The sequence below is a fragment of the Ursus americanus genome, chromosome 31, assembly GCF_024610735.1.
Source record: "Ursus americanus isolate L20-20 chromosome 31, mUrsAme1.1.p, whole genome shotgun sequence".
Classification (NCBI taxonomy): domain Eukaryota; kingdom Metazoa; phylum Chordata; class Mammalia; order Carnivora; family Ursidae; genus Ursus; species Ursus americanus.
In genome coordinates, this window is record NC_142157.1 from 30,791,269 (window position 1) to 30,814,098 (window position 22,830).

Here is a 22,830-nt window from a genome sequence, read left to right on the forward strand (position 1 = left end):
TCGTTGGCATGAAACATCAAGGATGAGTCGTAGAAGGAGAGGAGTAAACATCCCACCCAGGGGGATCTTAGAAAACATTAAGCCTTGACTTTTGTTGTAAATCTGTTGTAAAATGGGTGCACAAAGGCTGAAAGTAAATCACTTATTCCAACACTTTGTCTCCACTATTTGGCATCTTAGTAATAGGCACCTAAACTGTTCACATGATTTAAGAAGCAAAGGTGTGTTTTTCATGACTATCAAGATGCAAAGTAGTGACCTCTAATTGGTATGGTCTTCCCCTAAAGAAAAACCTCAGACACTGACTGATGAACTTACCCCAGTTTTGTAATCTGTTACATTTCAGACATACCAGAGGGGACAGAAAATAATAAATCCCCACGCCCCTGGAGCAGGTGCTGGCATTTGGCCACGTTTGGTTCAGATTTTTTTAAAAAATGAAATAAAGCATTACAGAATAGAGTAGAAAGCTGAGTCACCTCTGCCTCTGTCCCTCACACTCCACATCTGTTCCATTGGTGAATCCATCGGTATTTTGGGGATCGGACCGTGTGTCATCACGACCACGCTGATCCAGGCCACCGTCAGATTTCTCCTGGGCTGCTGCAGTGGCCTCCTGAACTCTTGAGCGAGATGGTCAGGTTGGTGCAGTTACGACGCACGTCATGTTCAGATCGCCGTGTTAAGATGTCCCTCCTGTCCAGGGCCTGCCACCGTACTCCGTGGCAAGAGCAGGTCGTGGTCCCAGCCTACGGCTCCCACTAGTTCCCTGTCTGGCCCCATTTCCTAAGATGCCCCCCACCCCAGTCTGCCCAGACCCGCCGGCCTCCTTGTCCTCCCTGGGACATGGCACTCGGCCCCCTGAGGTCGTCTGTCCTCCTCTTTCTTCAGTCTTGATGGAGGTGCCTTCCCAGGGCATCTTTCTTCGCTGTCCCGTTGAGTATCAGTTACAGATCTCTCCCCCCAACATGTGTATCTCCTTCCCTGTGTGGCTTTGCTGCACAGATCTTTTTTAGCGTGTCAGATACAAGTAGTGTGATTTTACTTCTTTGTCCTGTTTTGTATGTGTCTGTCCACTAAAGTGAAAGACCCCGAGAGTAGGGATTTTTTTCTTGTTCTTTGCTCAACTCCGGTGGCTCGAATAGTGTGGCTGTTGGTCGGTATGTGTTGAGCGTTGGATGAATTGAAGTCCTGCCTTCATTCTGTGCTCGACCCTTCCTCTCTGGCACGTCGTCTCCACCGCCCCACCCATTCTCCCCCCAGGTAATCACCTTCCTAAACCTGGTACACGTTTACTGCCTGACTCTGAGGCTCTCATTGTTTGCTTGACAACAGAGCTTTCCGATATGCGTATCAACACCATCGTGCTACTCCTCTCTCTGTGTAACTCTCACCGGTACCATCTTGCAGATCTTTCTCCATGTCGGTGCATGTCGGTTATTTATTCATTTTGCCTGCTGTATATGAACAGACCTTAGTTCTCGAAATCCATTTCCCATTGAAAGATTTTGAAGGTCTTTCCTGTTTTCCCTGTTGTGAATGATACTCAAATGTGCATCTCTGTACACGTGCCCAAATGGGAGAGACCTCTCTGGGGATATACGCAAACGTGGGATTGCTGGAGCTCCCGTTTTGCATGCTCCTATTATGATTATGCCTTAGGCTCGAACGTTGCCATCCTGATGGCCCTGAGATGGGTCTGCTCCTTTCACTTTGGTTCCTAATTACTAGTTCAGTGGAGCGGGTCCTCGGACGCCTTTGCATTGTTGATTGTATTTTTGGCCCTTCTGTTGATTATTAGAAGTATTTTTGTTTGAATGTGAATTCTTTCTTGGCCATGCACTTCACAGTATATAATAGTCTAGACTGGCTTGTCGTTTTGATTCTGAACGGTATTTTATGTTTTATTGAAGTATGAAATTATAATGTAATTAATACTACCAATCTTGTCCATTATGATTTGTTTATATGTCTTGGGAAATCTTTTTTTACTGATGTTCAATGTTTTCTTTCAAAATCTCGCAGTTTCATTTTCTGTATTTAGCTCTTTAATGTACTTGGGATTAATTTTTGCATGACATGAGAAAAGAAAACAATTTTATTTTTTTGCTGAAGTTGAATGGGGTTTTCAGATTCACCCATTGTCTCAGCGTCATTAATTGGATAGTCTTGATTCCCCTTCCGAGTTGTAATGCCACCACTGGCATAACAGCAAGTCCCTTAAGGGGTGAGGACCTTCTCTGTTCTTACTCTGCTCTGTTGGTCTGTTTGTCCATCTCTGCATAGATACGTCACTTTTATTTTTATTTACTTTTATCTTTTATTTTTTATCATGATAATAAAAAATAAAAATGATTAAGGTGGTAAACGAAAATACGTCACTTTTAAAAATTGATTTTCCTTTATGTCTTGATATCCATCAGGCGAATCCCTCCACTCTTTCTCCATTTTCGAAATTGTCTGGGTTGCTTTTGGCAGGTTTTTTTTTTTGTATTTTGTATTTTAGAATCAGTTTGGAAGATGCTATAAAAAAACCCACTGGATTTTAATTGACAGTGTGTTGGACTTAATTAATTTAGACACATTTATATTTATTTCATTATATTATCTTTTTATAACTTTCAGTCTTCTGCTAGAACTTTTCCTAGGTACATCGTCCTTTTGCTTGCTGTTGTGATGGTTTTTTTTTTTTTTTAATTATTATTCATTTGATTTTTTTACTGGCTGTGGCCAGTATAATGGAATGTCATGGGTTTTTGCCTGTTTATGTCTTCTCCAGCCGCCTTCCTGAGGCAGTGTGTCCCCAGAACAGTTTGTGTAAGATACGGATGCTCTGACCTTGAAGGTTTGGTAAAACTAGCTTGTGAAAACATCTGGGCTGGTGCTGTTTTAGTTTGTGCTCTGTTGACTATGAATTTATTTCCTCGAGTGGTTGTACGTTTAGTCGTAGTGACTACTTCTGTTTGAGACAATTTTGGTAATGTGTGTATATATATATATATATATATTTACAGAATTTTTTTACAGATTTACAGATAAATAAATATATATATATATTTACAGGTGTATATATATATATATTTACAGAATTTTTAAAAATTTTATTTATGTATTTGACAGAGCGAGAGAGACAGAGCAAGGGGAGCAGCAGAGGCAGAGGGAGAAGCAGACTCCCTGCTGAGCAGGGAGCCCGATGCGGGACTTGATCCCAGGACCCTGAGATCATGACCTGAGCCGAAGGCAGATGCTTACCCACTGAGCCACCTAGATGCCCCCAGAATTATCTCTTTTAGCTGTGGTTTCAAATTTATTATCAGAGTGTTCTGTTAGGTCAAACTTACTAATTGAATTTTTCAACCATTACATTTTCGCGCTCTATTTTTGTTTGCTCTGTAATTTTCTAGAAGGTACATCCAACTATCATGGTGAGATTGAGGATCTGTCGGCTTCTGTGTGTGTGCGTGCGTGTGCATGCGTGTGCGTGTGTGTGCGTGCGTGCGTGTGCGTGTGTGAGTGTGTGTGTGTGTGTGTGTGTGTGTGTAAAGCATGGCAGGGCATTCAGGTCCGGGGCTGTTGGAGCTTGTGGGTGTTGACCTCCTTATCCCTAGTCTGTCAATTGTTTTAAAGCCTTTTTTGTATGACTCTCGTGTTCATTTGTTTCATTATGTGGGTTGTGATTTTCCGTTGTGAGCTAATTTTCAGGGGTGGTGGTGATTTCTGTGGGAGTTCCATAATCCTTAGAGTGAAGTACTTCTTTCCTCCTAGCTTTGTATTAGGGTCTGCCAAGGATTTTTGCAAGTCCTAGGTTTTATTGCTGTCTTTCTCTCCCCACTAGAAAGTAAGCTTTTTAAAAATCATTTTTATTCACTTCTGTATGCCCAGCACCGAAAACAGTCCTGGTACGTGGAGGCGTCCCTGGATATTCAAAGAGTAAATGAACGAATGAAGGAATGAATGTCACATTAATTTCTCGGCCTTGCCATAGAGAATTGTAAAAATGTACATTTCCCCACATGTACCTCTGGCTTGGTGGAGCACGGGACTCCTCTCTTTCCCCACTTACCCAGAGCCCTGGGCCGGGAGCAGCTGTGTCTGCTCCTTCTCTCATTCAGTGAGCCAAGTCCACCTGGTCCTGTTGTCACAGACCAGGCATCTGACGGGGACTGGGCGTTTTATGACAGTCTCAGTCCCTGCTGCTCTGCTCTCTTGAGCCCATGGCTGTTTCCCACCCCGCGTGAGCTCCGGACATTCGCTGCACTGGGTGGCTCTGCCGTTGTGGCCCTCATGGATTTTTGGCATCTGGAGATTTTCTTCTCCATGTACTTATTTTATTATTGCTGTATTTTGTTTGGCATCTGTGAGGGCCCATCTTGTTACTGGATTTGGAAGTTTATTCTCATTTCCAGCTTTCTGATTGATTCTTGAACAACAGTTCGCTTTTGATTGAGAAGAGTCGGGGGAGTAAAACTGGGTCATTTTTTTATATCTGAAAATATTTCCGATGGTTGGATGTGACATCTCTCTTGTTCACTTATTCCTCAGTTTCGTTCTCAGGATTCTTACCATGGCTTTGCTGTTGGCAGCGGATACCTATGCGATGTTAGAGCCCGTATCCTGGGGACATGTCCACATCTCCTGACGTTATGTTTATGATTCAGATTAATATTTTGGGCATGCCCCCGGACAGAGAAGTGTCTTAAGTGTCATATTGTCACCTATGTGTATTACATACGTTTCAGCATTGGTTTTTATTCTAGAAGATTAGGACGTTGGAATGGCTGGGGTTTATAACTAACTTGACTTATTTGTTTCCATCCTTTTTCCTTATTTTCCATGGTTCTTTTTCCCCTGCATTATTCCATGAATGTAAAGACAGGAGAATTCAGTTGGGAATGAATGTATAAATTTTAAAGATCTGCATCAGGGAGGACTTCACCGAATGTCAGCTGAGGAAATGAGGGAGCTGGCAGACTTGGGAGGGGTGCGTGTAGCTGTTTAGCAAACAGCATGGGTGAAAAGAAGGACTTGAGTCAGTTATGAGTGTCTTTGCCTTCTTGCCTGTGAGCCTGTATGCAGACTCATGCATGAGTGGAATTGAGGGATTGTTGGGAAGCTTGCTCAGGGGTAGACAGACTGGATCCCAGCGCTGCGTCGGCCCCGACGTCTGGGGTCTTGCTTCCTCACCTGTGTGGTGTGGACACGCATCCCACGTCTCCACCTCAGCACTGTGAACATGTTCAGAGGTGGACGTCTCCCCGTGGGGCTGCGTGTTCCTCGGTCAGTGTGGTGGGCGTCTTCCAAGCTTTCTGTCTGGGTTCTCCATGTCTCCCTCCGTCCTGGAGTCACAGTTTGCACACAGTGTGTGTGTCGTCCTCAGTACCTGCTGGATCCTCATCTTACCCTCACCGACCCAGAGGTCAGCAGCCTGGAGACTCACAGGGAAAAGTGACTTGTTTGAGAAAGTGCTACAACTTTTTAGGACTTTGTTAGTTTTGTTAAAGATTTTCTTTTAAACATTTTATTTATTTGAGAGAGAGAGAGAGGGAGGAGAGAGAGAGAGAGAGAGCACAAGCAGGGGGAGCAGCAGGCAGAGGGAGAAGCAGTCTCCCTGCTGAGCAAGGAACCCAACGCAGGGCGATCCCAGGACCCTGAGATCATGACCTGAGCCGAAGGCAGATGCTTAACCAACTGAGCCACCCAGGTGCCCCTTAGAGATTTTTTTTTTATTTATAGATTTAATAACACATTCATTCTTTAAAATTTTGAGAAGGAGAGAAGCTTCCTATCCTGAAGAAACAACTCTTGGTGTATATTCTTCCAGATTTCTATATCCCAGAATATGTAACTTTGTGTATTTATTTAATTATTTTATACACACTAATTTGGTACTTACATGCCAACATGTCTGCTACTTTAAGTGACTGGAAAATTCCATGATCTGCAGGTAAATAAATGATGTAAACACATCTGTGTTTCTGTGTATTGTTTCTCGTCTGCTTTGATGCATAAAATGTTTGCACAGCATCCTATTATTTCTGTAGGATGCTCCATAGTGGAATTACCGCTCTGTTCTCACCCCAGCTCACTCTGCCCAGCCCTGCAGTTCCCCTTTGCTGTTTCTAGAACATTCCAGACATGCTCCTGGAATTTTCCAGTTGTTGGCCCCTCCCCCTGGCCTGCCCTTGCCCCAGATGGCTACAAGCCTTCCTTCCTCAGTTCCTCGGACTTTCAGCTTTTCCTCAAGACTTTTCATCCCTCCCGCTGCCCCTTCGTTGCTTCTCTCTGTAACACTGTGATCATCTGACTTTTTATACTTATGCATTAGGTGTCGCCTCTCACTGAAATGTAGGCTTGCCTGGGTAAAGGTTTTTGTCGGGTTTTATTCACTTTTGCGTGCCTGGTACTAGAACCGTGCCTGGCAAGGAGCATGCATTAATAAGTGCTTTTAAATGACTGAATATGTGAAGGAGCAAAGGGCTAGAGTGGAGAGTAGACGCCTTAACGATTTTGACACATTGCCCAATTGGCATCTGCGGTGGTTTTTTGAGTTATATGCCAACCAGAAATGCATAAAAGCACCTGTTTCCCCACAGTCTTTGCAGTGGTGGGTTCTTATTATTGTCTTTCACTTTGCCAGTCGGGTAGATGGCAAAGATGATATTTTTTTTTTTTTTGCTAATGTTATTTTTGAAGATGGTACAGTTTTTTTTCATATTCACTCAGCATAGAAGAGCAGCTCTTACTCTGTGTGTCCCTTTTATTACAGAAAGATATATTTTTTAAGTCCTTCCCCTTCCCTCCATCCTACTGTGATTGTCTTAGGGTTGTCATGGTTCACTTCCTGGTGCAAAGGGCATGAGACTACCATGATTATCTGGGCGGGTTGTCATGATTCACCTCCTGGTGCAAAGGGCCATGATTATATGGGGGTGGTTGTGATGATTCACTTCTTGGTGCAAAGGTCAGGAGACCACCATGATTATATGGGGGTGGTTGTGATGATTCACTTCCTGGTGCAAGGTCAGGAAGACCACCGTGATTATATGGGGTTTTCATGATTCACTTTCTGGTGCTGAGGAGAGTCCTAATTTCCTGTAGGAACTGGATAACATTAAGATTCTGTTAGCAAATGAGAAGCTGGAGGTTGGCTCTCGGGAGGTGGTCATGGTGTATCCCATGTGCTGAATTAGCTCTTGATTGATTGACTAGTGCCTTATCTTTTAAAATGGAGCAAAGGTGCTACACTTTCAAGTAGTTTTTATTGAAATAATTTATGATCATTATTGAAAACTTGGAAAATACAAAGAGATAGAAGAAAAAAATAACCACGAGTCCCACCATCCAAATAACTCTGTTGATATTTACCATTACTAAGTTTTCCTTACATTTCCTCTGATCTTTTTCTTTGCATACTTTTATATAAATTTGATAATTCTGCACATGCTTGAGCCGGGCAGTCTTTCCATCTAAACCTATAGCAATAATGTTTTCATATTTTTTTAACAAACTATGTGCAATTTCATGCCTGTATGATTTTCCATGGACCTTGGATGAGTTTCATATCCTCTCTGATTTGGGGATGTAAAGTCCCCTGTCCCCAGAATTACCGATAATGCTATTGCATCTTAATGTAGGACACTTTTTCAGTTTTTAGGATTGTTTTTAAATTGTTGTGAAATTGTTGTGTCAAAGTTCGTGAACATTTTTATTGCCAATTGTTTTCTGAAAGAATTATCCACTTGCACAACCAATAGTAATGTTTGCAAGTGGGGCTGTTTTGTGCCAATTAATTTGTATCACAAGGAAATGGGTCATCGACCTGTTCTCTTTTGGACCTGTAACAGTTGGAACTTCATTCAGAATAAACACTAATAAAAGCTTAAGTAACTCCAGTGGCCATGGTTCAACAGTCCCCTGTGGCAGCTTGTTGCAGATTTTAATAGCCCAAGGGGTTTTGATTTCCTTTTATTTTCTTTCCCCCTCTGCTATTTTCCTCCCTCCTGGGTTTAAAACATGTTTTCCTAGCTACAGTTAAGCCTCAGTACTTCTTGTTCTGTCTTTGTTGATTAATGAGTATAATTGACCCCTGTTGTCTCTATTATACAAGCCAGAGCAATTTGTTTTTATGTAGCGGTTATATTCTGAGCTGTCACAAAACTTCCTTACAAAGAGCGAGCTCATTATCAGCCTGAAGGAAAAGAATTTTAAGTGATGAAGTGAATAAAGGTCCCTAAGAGAAGGAGAGGAGAAGAAGTCTAGGCTGTTCAAATGTTCAAGGAAATGAAGAGCTCTGGGGGCAAAATCATCCATTGTTGCTTAGGTACCCAGCAAGACTTGGTTATATCTTGAAATTATTAGATTAAAAATGGCTCCCCATAGAGAGAGTCTTGAAGACTGGCTGTAGAAGGATTGAATGTAGGTTTAAGAAACCATAGAGCATGATATTGGATGGAGTGGGTTGAAGCCCATGGGAAGATCATGGTTATAAACACGATTATAGAAAGCCCAGCTAAATACCTCTGTAGGGGGAGCAGAGGTGACTTCTACATTGGAAAGTTTTATTTGACCATAAAGAATACCCAGATTTCCATGGTATATCAGAAAATGGCTTGTTATTCATTTATATACATTTTTTTCCCTATTTCCCCTCTTCCCCCATGATCTTTTTTTTTTTTTTTTAAGATTTTATTTATGTGACAGAGAGAGACACAGCGAGAGGGGGAACACAAGCAGGGGAAGTGGGAGAGGGAGAAGCAGGCTTCCCACTGAGCGGGGAGCCTGATGCGGGGCTGGATCCCGGGACTCTGGGATCATGACCTGAGCTGAAAGCAGACACTTAACGACTGAGCCATCCAGCGCCCCTCTTCCCCCATGATCTTGATGAGATTTTTGTCAGCTCACAAAAGTAACCAAGCAGCAGAGGTCCAGGGAAAAGACGTTGGAACGGAAAGAGATCTTGGCTTTAGCGAAGTCAGTCTGTCACAACCCTAAACAAATGGGGTCCTTCTGTTGCAAGATGCATCTTGTCTTCAGCTATTCCATGAAGAGCTTTTAGGAAGTATCTTGTTACATAGCCTCTCTTTATCTACCATGCCACACTTATCTCATAGGAGAAGAGGAAGGAATTAACCGCAGAAGGAAGGGAAAAAGTCCCAAGTAGCCACAGTAAAATAATGAATAATGGTGGCTCTGAATTATGGAATGCAACAGCTAGAAGTCCTCCCTTTGTTTTATGAATGAGGGGAGTCAGGTGCAAAAGATTCCATTTGCTTTCACCTTGTTTCACCCAGTTCCTGGTAGAGCTGGCTCTAAAATCCCAGATGTCCTCCTTTTATACGTTGCGTAGATTTGCAGCAGTGTGAGCTGTCTTTTGGCAAATTCTTCTGTTCTTACGCATTAATGTAAAGATTTGACCCAAAACAGCTCCAGAGAAACCGTTCTCAAAGTGGAGGGTTATATTAATTGTAAAGAAACTTGGATTATCTTATTTAAAACATGTTTTATTTGTAAGTGTTCAGCAAAGAGTTGGTTTGGTCCTTTCCAGAAAACCCTGATGAGGGGGTCCCTTCCAGAAACCCCTACCAGAAATCTCCATCAGACTCTGGAGAGAGGGGTTGGGGGCAAGGGCAGGTGGAAAAACTTGCAGAATCTCTTTGAAACTCTCTAGAAATCTAGAGTACAGCATCTCAAAGCTATAAAACTTTTTGTATCCTTGTTGGAAAGATATGAGTTGATAGCCTTTATAGAATGACAGGCGTGTCTTAGGAAGAAAGAGGGGTCCTTCTGCCACTGATGGTCAGGGGGGATGGGAGGGTCAAGGGTCAGGTTCTGGGCCAGAGGACAGGTGCCTGCTTGGTTAACTCCATCCCCATCTTCTGGAAAAAAACTGGGTAAACTGAGCTTCCTTAATGAAAAGAATACTACCTTGTACTTGGAAATACAAATAGAGGTCGGAGGCAACTGGTGTATTTCTTCAGGAAGAATTTCTGGAGTCACTGCAGCTGTAGGATTTAGTAACTACAAGTCCCCATGTTAAGTGAGTCTGCAGGTGTAGAATTTACGATGATATGGGGAAGAGAAAATGGGGACTTGGCTCAAAAACTTACTTAAGAACTCCCTTGTGGATTTATTTTCCATACACATAAACTCATCAAGAGAGAACACACAAGTGAAGGTTACGGTGACATTTTACTCAGTTTCCGTTTATCCCAATTGGTACTACTCTCGTCGCTTTCACTGCTATCTTTTGTTCACGGGAAATGCAAATGACACTCACAGGAAGAGGTGTTTTGCTAGCCAGGTTAAACCGTATACCCAGTGCCGTGCTTATTTTATGATTTGGAACTGTTTTCTCTTCCCATGACCTTCCCAAGACCTTCTCCCATGTCTTGTCATGGTGGTCATGACGGATATACTCTAATTGTGCCCCTCCTGCCACGTGAAATGAATAAAGAAAGGAAAAAAAACCCACTTTGGTAAGATCTGTAATTTCATTAAGTTTAGTAGGTGGGAATAGCTATTTCTCGAACTCCTCCCTCCATGTCTCCGATGTGCCCCCAGAGCCTCACCCGGAGAGGCCCGTCTTTGCCGATTCTCACTTTCCTTCCTCCTTCGCCATGCAATTCTCAGGGTTACGTGCTTTTCCAGGCTTTCTCACGAAAACCTCAACTCCTTGTTTGCTATTTGTTCTACCTTCTGTTAACTCTTTAAAAAACCATCCCTCTGAGGTGGTGTTTTTCAATAAAGTCTCATGGTTTCCACGAAGATACCGGAAAGCAAGTTGACGTGAACTCAGGATTTACGTGGAGGGAGGTATTCTTGTATTGTTTCTGCAAAATGCATTGTACGGATGTGTGGTGTATAACAGCCTGTCTCATCTGTTCTCCCCCAAAGCAGATTTACCCCCACCCCCGGCATGTGCTGATGTGGGTAAAGTCCATCCCTCCCCTGGTTTCAGGCCCCACATTATGATCATGATGGTATACAGTATCTGAATTTAGAACTTTACGTTTTCCCACGTGTTCCTCAGAACATCTGACATGCTGTCCGGAATAGGGGAGGACTTCACCCTTTGGGGCCCTATACTTGGACCTCCTATTATTTTAATGAGTGACACACTCTAAAGCTGTTGATTTGGTCTGAGCTTTCGCCTGATGAACGCTGTGTTGTCTTTGTTTCGTCCTGTACAGGTTACTCTGGCCAGGACTTCGACTGGGCCGATTATCACAAGCTGCACGGAACAGAAGAAGCACCTCCCTTCTGCTTCAGAAATGTAAGCAGCTTGCTTCTTGCTACTCCTGTTATCCTCAGTGCCCTTCGCCATACATTTTGGAAGTTGCTTTATATTCCTGAGCAAGAGTAGAGTGCTGCCGTGTACCACAGGATCGTAAAGCTTTTGTAGTTTTGGAAAGTCCTCATTCAGGTTGTGTATCTGGGTGACTCTGGGCCGTGGTGACAGGTCCACCGCTAATTGTACGGTGGTTCCAGATAAGGTCAGCCGTCACTTACAGAAGGGTCCAGGGTGTTCCTGATGAGTGCCTCAGCCTCCGGTGAGCCTTTGGCTTCCTCCTCTGAATCTAGTAAGCAGGTAAGGAAAGAGATGAAGGAGAAGCTAGTCTTACTTCTAAACACTGTGGCTGTGGTATAGACACGTTCCTCCAATTACCCTCGTTGGTGAGAACCAGTCCCTCGGCCGCCCCTGCCACGGATGAGGCTAGGAAACGTGCCGTGGCCGAGTGACTTTTTGCAGCCATGAGTCCATACCTTAGAGAAAGGAGGACACGTTCGGGTGGCACCTTGGGCCAACCTTACATGTGCACTTGCTGTGTGGAGTATACTGTTGATAAGCCCATTGACAGGAGATGCTCTGCTCTAGAGGTAGATTCTCAATATATGATCATCAGCATCTTTTCCTGGTTACTTCAGGAAGATGCTAGTCCGACCGTTCTCCTTCTTGCTTGCTTTAAGCCACGTCCTGGTTCAACTCGAGCTGTTGGCATGATGGCACATAAATAGCAATGTGTGCGTCTGTGTGTGTGTGTGTTCACACGTGTGTACTTGTTTAGTTGTAGGAGTTGGTTGTAAAAAGTAGCTTATAAATTATTCAGGGAAATTTTATCAACCCTAGGAACTACGAAAAGGTATCTGGATTATTATTTCTGTTTGAAGAATGAGGCGTAAATATATAGCCTAGTGTGTTAGACATGCGTTTAGTTACGAAAGTTAATTCTTTATGCTAGAAAAAAAAAAAGACTCAGTCCTCTGATTAGGGACTGCGGATACTACAGTGCAGAGAGCTCCCAAATCAGAGACTTTTTCTGGACATGTGCTCCTAGAGCTGCCGATTCCTTGCCTACCCCCCTATAATCTGTACCGCGGGGCTAACAGCATACGAGAACTGAGAGGCAGAGGGGCTGGCTTCATAGAGAAGCTCAATAGTGAGCATAAGTCAGAGGCAGATTTCGAAGAATGAAGTAGGTTGATCAGCAGGCCAGCTTGTACTTACGCACGTGGAAACCCATCAGCGGCCGAGTTGGAAACCAGGGCTCCTGAAATGACCAAAGGGACTCTCTCCTGGCTGACCTGGCATTTGCACAAAGGTGTTTCTTCTGCAGCCTGGAAAGATCTGTGTGGTGAGTTGAGGTGGTAGGACGGGGTTGCTGGGTAGGCGTGCCACCGTGAGGATAACCGCAGGTCAGCTCCCGGGCCTTATCAAGTCCCAGTGCGTCTCACTAGACTTTTACCATAGTGACATCACTTGTCACAGAGTCCTGGCCTTGTTGCCTTTCACTTAGGGTCATGGAAATACTTACACATCCCCAAACCGCTCTGGAGTTGTGCTTTTTACCTGACAAAAGAAATATTCCTTCCCTGCCTCTCCAGTCTTGGCGAGGAAAATCCTGATGTGTCCCCTAGTTTTGTAGGTAGAGAGTTGTTTCTTCTGTGACAACACAGTTCCACTGCAGCTTCTTTCCATCCGTCCTCTGCTCTTGTTCTGCCAGCAGCAGGCCATGTGCAATTTAATCGTGGAGCAAGTAGCCACATCCCCAGGTGGCCTCTGAGCTTTCGGGATTTAGCTACCAAGATGAAATCTCTTTTAATGACTACGCTGGCGTATTCATTAGGAATGCACTTGTTACAAATATGCCCGCTTTGTTTCGGGCCCTCCGTTTATTTAATCGACAGGATTGTTATCTGCCTGTTGGCATATGCATTGCATTACTGGTACTTTGCTGAATTTTGTTAGCTTGCCACAAGTGCTCTTTAATGGAATGCTTATTAGGAATTCATTTTTTAATCACACATCTTGTGTGTACTAGAGGAGAGGTGCTGTGGAAGTGGATTTCCCTGGGGATGTTTAACAATCAGAGGCAGTGCCGAAATGGATTGACACAGCCAAATGCTTAGTAAAATAAACTCACAGGTAACAGTTTTGCTATTGATCTTTATAAATTACCCTCAAGCAGTGAGTTGAAACGAAAATAGGTTATGCGGTTGTAGCTGTCCCTTATTAAGTAGGATAAAATGCATTTTAACTTACTTAGAGGCTTTTCAGGCAGCCTATCGAGTCATATTATCAAAAAGAAGCTCAATACATAATATGCGTGGATGAAGCAGGATGACTTGCAGAAAAATAGCCCACCTAGAATTTCTGTGTTTCGTATTTCCAAAGTAACATAAAGGAAAATGCAAATTGCTTTCTCAAAATATGCTGGATAATTCTGTTCTGGTTACATAAAGATATAATTGCATTTGCAACTTAACCTGTATAAAAAGAGGTGTGAATGTGAATAACCTTGGTTTCCTCCCATGGGTCACATAAGGACGTAATCTTTGTTACTTACAGGAACCTGTCAAAATAGATATATACAGTATTGTAATGTCTGATTGAAATTTATAGTAGTGGATGATTTTGGAAATTTTATTTTTATTTAAAAATAATGCTAGGAGGGAGTTTTGTTTTGAGTATTGGCTGAGCTCATGTGAATTGACCCTCTGGCAAATAGCAGCTCTAGACTCTGGACAGGATACCAAAACAACTACTTTGGGTATGTGGAGAATGAACAAAAGCGAGCAGACCTGGAGGGGAGCAGGTGCTTGGAAGGAATATTATGGGGTGATTGTGTGATTTTTTTTTCAGACTTTTTTGATGGTTGACAACGTATGAGATGACAAAACCAGTAATATAAAAATCACAGTCTTTCTGGCCTGATGAACCAGACAAGAGAATTTGAGCAACCACAACTGTTGGAAAGTGAGAGGAGTCTCAGATAGGGAAGAGCCAGAAGAGGGAACCACAGATGCTATGTATAAACTTTCCTTAAATCTTTGACCCACGGATTGTGTATTTTCCAGGCAAACTCCAGGCAGCCTAGTTAAGGACGAAAGACTGAGCTGAGGTTTGAGCTCCTTCTCAGGAGACGGAGTGTGTAGTTTGAGTCCAAACAAGTTAATTGCTTGCTAAAACAGAAAATCAACACTCTTGGGAAGAACATAACACAATCCAGAGTCTCTACTACATAACATTGAAAACATCCAGATTTCAGAGTTGCTTAGCACATGAAGAAATAGGAAAATTCTCAGTAGAAAAGATAATCAACAGAGACCAAACCCAACGTGACCCAGATGTCGGAGTTGGCAGACACGTATTTTAAAGCTCCCATTAAAACTAAGCTCGGTGCAAAGCAGTGATTCCCAAAGGGCGGTCCTTAGGCCAGCAGCTGCAGCATCACCTGGGAACTTGTTGGGAATACAAATTCTGTGGCCTTACCTCAAATCAAATGAATCACAAACTTGTAGGTAAGGCCCAGCAGTCTATTTTTAAAAGGTTCTCCAGGTGATTCAAATGTACCCTAACGTTTGAGAAGGAAAATATGAATGAGAAGGTAGTAAGTGTCAGAAGAGAAGTAGAAAGTGTGAAAAAGAGAAATTCTAGGACTGAAAAATACAATACCTAAAATAAGCAAATTCGTCAGAAGGGCTTCCTAGCAGAATGGAGGTGACGGGAAAGAGTTTATGATTTTGAGGATAGACATGATCCCATCTGAAGAACCGAGAGAAAAAGAAGATTGGGTGTGGGGAATAAGAATAGAATCTCAGGGACCTGAGGGACAATATCACGTGTAATTGGACACCCAGAAGAAATGGCCACAGAGACAGAAGAAAAAATATATGAAGAAACAATGGCCAGAAGTTCCCAAAGTAGCTGAAAGTACTAAATGTACAAATTCAGGAATCTCTGTGGGCCCTAAGTAGCATAAATATGAAGAAACCCAACATTGTCAAATTGCTGATAACCAGACGTAAAGGGAAAAATCTTGAAAGCATCCAGAGAAAAAATGGTAGATCCCAAATAGAGGAACAACAACTTGAATGACCGCGAACTTTGCATCAGAGACAAGGGGCGCTAGAAGACAGCGAACCAATGTGTGTGGAGTACTGAAAAAATTTTTAAAGCACCAAAGCTAATGCTTCCTGAATGAAGAGAGAAAGACACTTCACCAAGGAAGATAGACAAATGACAAATGTGTGAAAAAATGCTCGACATTGTTAGCAGTAGGGAAAATGCAAGTTGAAGCCACAATTAGCGAGCACTGGACACCTATTTGGAATGGTTAAAATTGGAAAACGCGCCAATACCAATTGCTGGCGAGAATGTTTAGCCCCTGGAATGCCATATGCTGCTGATGGGAATGCAACATGATATATGGAATCTAATTTGGTGGTTTCCTAGGAAGTTAAACATACATTTACCACACAGTCCAGCTATTCCATTTCTGGAGAAATGAAAGCTGCATTATAGGCTGCATTGTAGTCCCCCAAATGCATGCAATGGAAGTCCTAACCCGTAGTACCTCACAATGTGACTGTATTTGAAGTTAGAGTTTTCAAAGAGATAGTTAAGGTAACGTGAGGCCATATGGGGGAGACTTAATCCAGTATGACTGGTGTCCAGAGGAGAAGTGGTAATTACGACACAGACTGTGTACATGGAGGAAAGACCGTTTGGAGACAGAGAGAGAAGACGGCTGTCCCCTAGCCAAGGAGAGCATCCTCAGAAGAAACCAGCCCTACTGACACCTTGGTCTCAGACTTCTGGCCTCTGGAACTGCGAGACAAATTTTTATTGTTAAAGCCACCCAGTGTGTGGTATTTTGTTATTAGATTCCAAGCAGACTAACATACTCTGTTCACACAAAAACTTGGGGTTAAATGCTTATAGAGGCTTTATTCACAATCACCAGAAATTGGAAACAGCTTGAATGTCCAACTGGTAAATGGATGGATTGTGGCACATCTACAGAAACTACTTAGCAGTAAAACAGAACGAACTACCTGTTTGTGCAGTAGCATGGATGAATCCCAAATGCATTTTGCTTCAGTGGAAGAAGCAAGACTGCACTGTCTGGGAGGGATTGATCACCAAAGGGCCAGTGCAACGGCGTTTTGGAGATGAAGGGACTGCTCTGTGTGCTCATTGAGGTTTTGGCCTCATGACTATATGCGTTTATCTAACAGCCAAGCTTTAGGGAACAGGGCACCAAAAAGAGTGAATGTTCCTATGTGTAAATTTTTAAAAAGTGAATTTAGAAATTAAATAAAAGCCAAAAGCCACAAACGTAAAATAAAGACAATTTCAGATAAAACTATGGGAATTTGCCACCAGCAGACCTGCACTATACACAGTGCTAAAGAATGTTCTTCAGGCTGAAGGAAATGATGCCAGATGGAGACTCAGGCCGTCTCCTCACAGCCACGCATACGCCCAGGCGTGATGCGAGTGAGGAATACAGGGAAGGAAGAAGAAACGATGTGCACCGCAGTGACTGCATAGAAGTAAGGACGCATATGCGACTGGGAAGAGAACGTAGCCACCCTCTCCTTCAACAGATATTAGGAGGCACCTGCTGTGCGCCAGCAGACCTCTAATTCTGGGATGCAAATGAGGTCATGGTTCTTTAAACGAATGGCGGGAAAGCCGGTTTGTCAGATGGATGGGCTCTGTGTGCGCGTGCGCATGCTTGCGCGTGCGTCCCCGTATGCACATGCGCGGGCCGTGGTGCGCCTGCGCAGGCCGTGGTGCGCCTCCCCGCTTCGCCAGCGGGCCGCTCTCTTGCTGCCTCTGCTGCGGTCTTCGCTGGCTCAGTGTCCGTTCTCTCTCTCTTTCAGACATCATTCAGTCGGGGTTTCACAAAGAACATGAAGCTTGAAGCCGTCAACCCCAGGAATCCAGGCGAGCTCTGCGTGGCATCTGTTGTCAGTGTGAAGGGGAGGCTGATGTGGCTTCACCTGGAAGGTACGCTGGCTTCCAGCCGTCCTGGAGAGCTTAGGGTCCATCAGGAAGTGGCAGGGTGCACATGGTACTTATCCGAAGTACCCCCTGCCGCTTTCCTTCCATTTAAACAGATCTTAAATTATTCAGTGTTCTTGAATAAGTGAAACTAATCAGATAGAAATTTGTTCAGAGGCTCTCATCTTAACTAATAATTTCATGAAATGAGATACTGGTGTGATAATTATGTTTGGAACATGGTAGTCTTTTTACATCTATGATTATAAAAGCTAATGTCACAATTAAATTAATATGAGTCACTAAAACTGGTATTTGAGGTCTTGGTTATTATGAGGATACAATTATATATTTGCATTTTAATGTGACTAATACCCTTTACTTTGGATTTTTCCATAGATGTTTGATTTTACCTTGAAATAGTCACTGGAGGTGATTTTCTCCCCAAATATATAATACACAAGATTTGTTTGTTTACTGGTGTTTAAACTGTTCTTTATAGCTACTTTTTTTTAATGATTGTGCAGATAATTCAGATAACATTATACTTTATAAGTGGAACCACGATCAGATTTTCGATTGCGATGGAACACTGTATTTTTTATATATTTTCAGTGAGAAGGAATTAAGATAAGTCTGATCTGTAGGATTTTCCCATTTTTTCCATGATCTAAATTTTGGGGGTTTGTTAGTTTTTTATTTTCATGACATTCATTAATTATTTTAAATATACATGAAGAAACAAGACTAGTTACGAATAATAAAGTTAGCTCTCTTGGCGTGTATGTTAGCCATCATGGCATGCTTGCTCCTACCGCCATTGGAATGGAAAGTTTGCAAGGTCATAGAAGTGGTGCTAATCTCGTCATCCTGTCTCATTAGTAAGCAAGTCTAAGAAGCTTCGGAAATTCTGAGGCTGATGATCTCGGCCTCATAAATGTTGTAGTCCAAGTGAGTGGGAAGGGTGGAGAATAGTGATTGTAGGTGAACATTATCTGTGTCATTAAGTCCTAGAAAAATAGCTTAAAATGTTACTGGGGTTTAGGATTTCACAATCAACGTGAAATAAAAGGAAATTCTCAAAAAGTTAATTGTTTGGGGAATTTTCAAGTAAAATGGCCTCTAGCGGGAATTAGCCAAAAAAGTAGACATAGGCATGATGGTGATATTTCTGCAGCCACGGGAATAGAACATGACCTTATTTTCACTACTACATGTGAAGGTGAGTCAGGTGCACTTGGAAAAAATAAGAGTCCTCCTGTGATTTCAAATCCCTACATTAAACCTGCTGCCTAATGCTGTGCTAAGCCATACCGTGAGATCAGGGTCTTGCTTGGCATTATTAATTTGAAAACAAAAATGGTAGAGTTCAAAGCCCATGTTTCATCATGATTTAGCACATTACCGTTAAAGTTCTTCGGCAGTTGTTATTTATTTAAGCAGTTTATACTTCCAGAGTGCTTTACAGCTGTTAATTACCTAACACAGACAACAGCAAAAGAGTCCTGATTTTTATAGATGGAGAAACGAAGCTAGCTAAGCCGTGAAGACAGGCCTCGGGTCAGTTTCCTTGTGCTTGACACCTTCGTTGGTTAATTCATCAGACCCCACAGCTTCCCAATTCTTAAAAAGAATGAAGAGCAGCAATATTTAGCGTATATTTAACATTTTTGACGGCCTTCGCTCCTTGGATATAAATTTTTCTGGTTTTCTTTGGATATAAATTTCTGTTTTTATAGCAAAGAAATGTAAGGTAGCTCACATTAACTCTTAATTCTCCAGAGTGCTTTCTTACCCTGTAGCAGTGAAATCAGCATTAGGGAGCAGATCAGAAAATAGATTGTCCATTTTTTTCCAGACCTTACACACTTTAAAAAAAATTAACATTTTGTAGCATATTATCTACCTGGAATCCATGGTCAAAGTCATGTGTTTGATCAAAAAAGTAAAGTCCCATTTTGTCTCTTTGTTCTTGCTTGAATTTTGGGGTTTGTGGGTTTTGTTCTGTTTGGGACCTTCCTGAATATTACTTTTAAAGTCACAATGAGCTTAGTGGCACTAATTTCTCATTGTTTCACAGTTTTATGTATATAGTGTTTTCTGTCCTCAGTCCTGGGAATAAATGCTAGAGATTGGCCATGGTCACTTTGTGGCTGTTAAATCATTTTTATGATGTTGGTGATTCTGATTATAGACCCATTTGTAAACTTGACACTGTAAATGCAGAAAGTACTTCATAACAATTTATTAGTTATTTTTATGCATTAAATTGATCTGAAGTATTTTTAACACATGGCCAATTGACCACTTTGAGGTAATTAAAATGATCATTTTTAATCTAGTTGACTTCTCTTGAAGTCAGTTCTTTAAGTATCTATGAAAGAGCTAATATCGAAGAGTGGGCAATGAATGAAATACATGAGATTGAGGTGGTATTATTTCAGATGTATATTTGAAAAGAAATGCAAGCTCTCACAGATTGCTGATGGTTAGCAAGCAATTTATGATGATGGGGTTTTTGTGTTTTCTCTCCTGTGTTAATACTCTGCTCGAGGTGGTTATAGCTACAATTACAGGCATTAGCCGTGTAGTAGGAGTTGCTCTCAGTGGTAATGCCTCCAGCATGACAGCCGTGCATCCCCACATGCCACATCACTTTACGTGCCTTTCAGATCATTGTCTCCGGGGATAGGGTGTGGGTCTTCCGCCGAGCCTCCATTCCCTTCCACCTGTCCTCACGGCGCCCCCGCTCCCTTCCACCCGTCCTCATGGTACTTCTGCTCCCTTCCTAAGAGGGCTTAGATCTTTGCCTTCCTTGGCTTCTCTTATCCCCGTTATTAATGTTTTCCTCCTGTTCAGAAGAGATGGGATAAGCTCCATATTCATGAATATATTGCTTTTAGTCTTTTGGCTGAGGCAGAAATTCCTTTTATGCCATTTATGCCTTTTATGTGACCAGGAGGCTTCATTTCTGCAAAGTTATTTAACTCTTTTAGGTGATGCCACTACAGAAATTTTTGAAGAGAGCTATGGAAGGGGACACCAAAACCCGGTTTTGCCATTGGGAGTCTGTTACACGTGAAAACGGGCAGGGGACTCTCAGCTGGTGCTCTTGTGATTAGAGTGTAGGGAGGGAATGATGCCCTATAGGAGTTCTTAACCCACTGCTTTCAGTTCCGTTTGTAATAAAAATAAACACACAGAGGACCAAAAAACAAAAACGACCCAGAATCCTCAGGTCTGCGGAGAAGTATCAAAATCTTTTTATTTTTTTTTTAAGATTTATTTATTTATTAAATAAATTTGAGAGAGAGAGAAAGACAATGAGCAGGAGGGGCAGAGGTAGAGGGAGAATCTCAAGCAGATACCCTGCCGAGCGGAGAGCCGTTGTGGGGCTCGATCTCACGATCCTGGGATCAGGGCCTGAACCGAAACCAAGAGTCGGCTGCTTAACTGACTGCACCACCCAGGCACCCCGAGAAGTATCAAAATGTTAAGAACAGGGAGCTTCAGTCATATCCAAATTAGGTTATTACCAACGTCTCCTGATCTTTATTTTTTGCTGCCCTCCGAAATGAAATCTAGAGAAAATAAAAACTTTCTGCACTGAGTCCTGGAGAAACATCGTATGTCAGTGTCAGTCTGTGAGTCTGTGCCGTGTACAGCTTTGGGCAGAAGCTTCCTAGAGTTTAGGAATCCCATCCTATCACTGTGAGCTTCACATCTCACATCGACAAGCACAGAACATTCAGGGCTGCGTGTCAGTGCTCCCAGATTTCCGCTGATGAGAGCTGTCAAGAACAGCCTGCAGACCCTCGAAGCCTGAGCCTCGTGTAGAATTTCAGCAGAGGTATTTAAACACAAAAGGCAGAGACAGTTCAAGGACGGGTGTGAGCTCTCCTTCTCCCCTCTTGAGAAATGCACATATTTCGGAATGGTCCAGGGACATTTCCTGATTTATCTGATTTTCTCTTGGCATCCGGGTTGTTAGGAGTGGAAACGGGAAGGTGTAGACCCTTCACATTGGGTGCGTGGACTTTCCACATGAGCCTATTTGCTGCTCTTGTGTTTCCCTGTAGCCATGCTTCTGACTCTAAGTCTCTCTGCTTTGTGTTTTCTAGAGAGTAAACCCCCAGCTGCCTGCCGGGGGGAGGCATCACCTGGCTGTGCACAATCAGCAAGGGGATTAGTGGTCTAACCGCTTCTTAGGGAAACTTAGGATCAGCCGCCCCTCCTCTCTTCCAGCCCAACCATCCTTTGCCTCTTCAAGGCTCCTAGTCTGTCCGCTCCCCAACTGCATAGGGCCCAGAGGCTGGACTGGCTTGCTTCTTGCCTTCCTTGTCCTCTCGCTTTGTAGAGATCTGATGAGTGAATGAATGAGCATGTGATCAAATCAATGAATGAATGAGATAACATGCTAAGTAAGGTTAATGAGGTTTCTCGCTTGAGCCCCACATAGCAAAATTGATTCTATGAGGCATAGGGATGAGGGCCCAAACCAGGGGGGCATGAATATGTATTTAGTGGAAGGCTTAGGTAGTTCCTGTACCAGATTCCTGGAAAATTCAATCTGTTTTGGACCAAGTGATCTTACTAGAACTGAGAGTATGTTGAAATTCCTAGAATGGTCCCAGTTCCACAACAGATTTTTGCATTTGTGATGAGACAGGCCCCTTTGAGACTCTGATGAATGCTGTGGACATTCAGGAAGATGCAGTTACACACATATACAGTTTTTGATGCAGCTTCAGACCATCCATGGACCGTCTCAAAACAATTCTTGGATGGACCTCCTTGGAATTCATGGACCCTAGATTGGAACCCCTGCGGGAGACATTCTCAGGATATATTAATAGATGTGAGTTCTGTGTTGTCTACTGTGTGGCTTTGAGCCATGGATGGCTCCTTTGTTTTAAATCCAATTAAATTATAATTTCAGTTCCTCAGTTGTGCAGTCTGCAGCCTGGCGTTCACTAGTCACGTGAGGCTATATGCCTCTGTTTTGGACAGCACCGTTTTAGATGCTCTGCTCGAGTGAGAAGTGAGCTCCTTAGGCCTGTCGAGGCTCAGAACTTGGATTTTCTTGGGGTGTGGGGGCAGTAAAATGTAATCTACTCTGATAAGTAGCTCAATGCCAGGCTGTACATTTCATATATTATCCAGGGGAAATGAGATTTTAGGTTTCAGAGAACTTAGAAAGTAGAGGGAGAGTCTGTCTGCTCCAGGGTCGGCCAACAAGCACAGTAAGTGTTTCGAGCAGGACGGGATTGTGCCAGGAAACAAGATGCCTCTATGATCGTTGAGAAGGCTCTTCATTTCAAGGGCACGTTGGCCTCTCAAGGGCAGGAAGCTTAAACCACTGGCCTGCCATTGGCTTCAGCTACAAAGTGTGAGGATACAGTGGCACCACTGCAGCGTCTCTAGCGACCCTTGAAGCTTAAGAACAGAAATGGAAGTATCGAGTCCATTTGCTACACCCTTTAGGGCCTCGCTTGCTGGAGGCAATAACAGAGGAAGATCACCCCTGCCTCATGCTGTCC

General features: G+C 43.0%; 1 protein-coding gene across 6 annotated transcripts in view; it reads left to right on the forward strand.

Moving 5' to 3' along the window:
• The window catches only part of SFMBT2 (Scm like with four mbt domains 2), a 220,901-nt gene that overhangs the window by 146,744 nt on the left and 51,327 nt on the right, over positions 1-22,830 (forward strand). For all 6 annotated transcript variants that reach the window (XM_045812898.2, XM_045812901.2, XM_045812897.2 and 3 more), the window contains 2 exons: positions 11,190-11,272; positions 17,170-17,296. In XM_045812898.2, the coding sequence (XP_045668854.1) occupies positions 11,190-11,272; positions 17,170-17,296 (210 nt within the window). The remainder of the gene's footprint in view (positions 1-11,189; positions 11,273-17,169; positions 17,297-22,830) is intronic.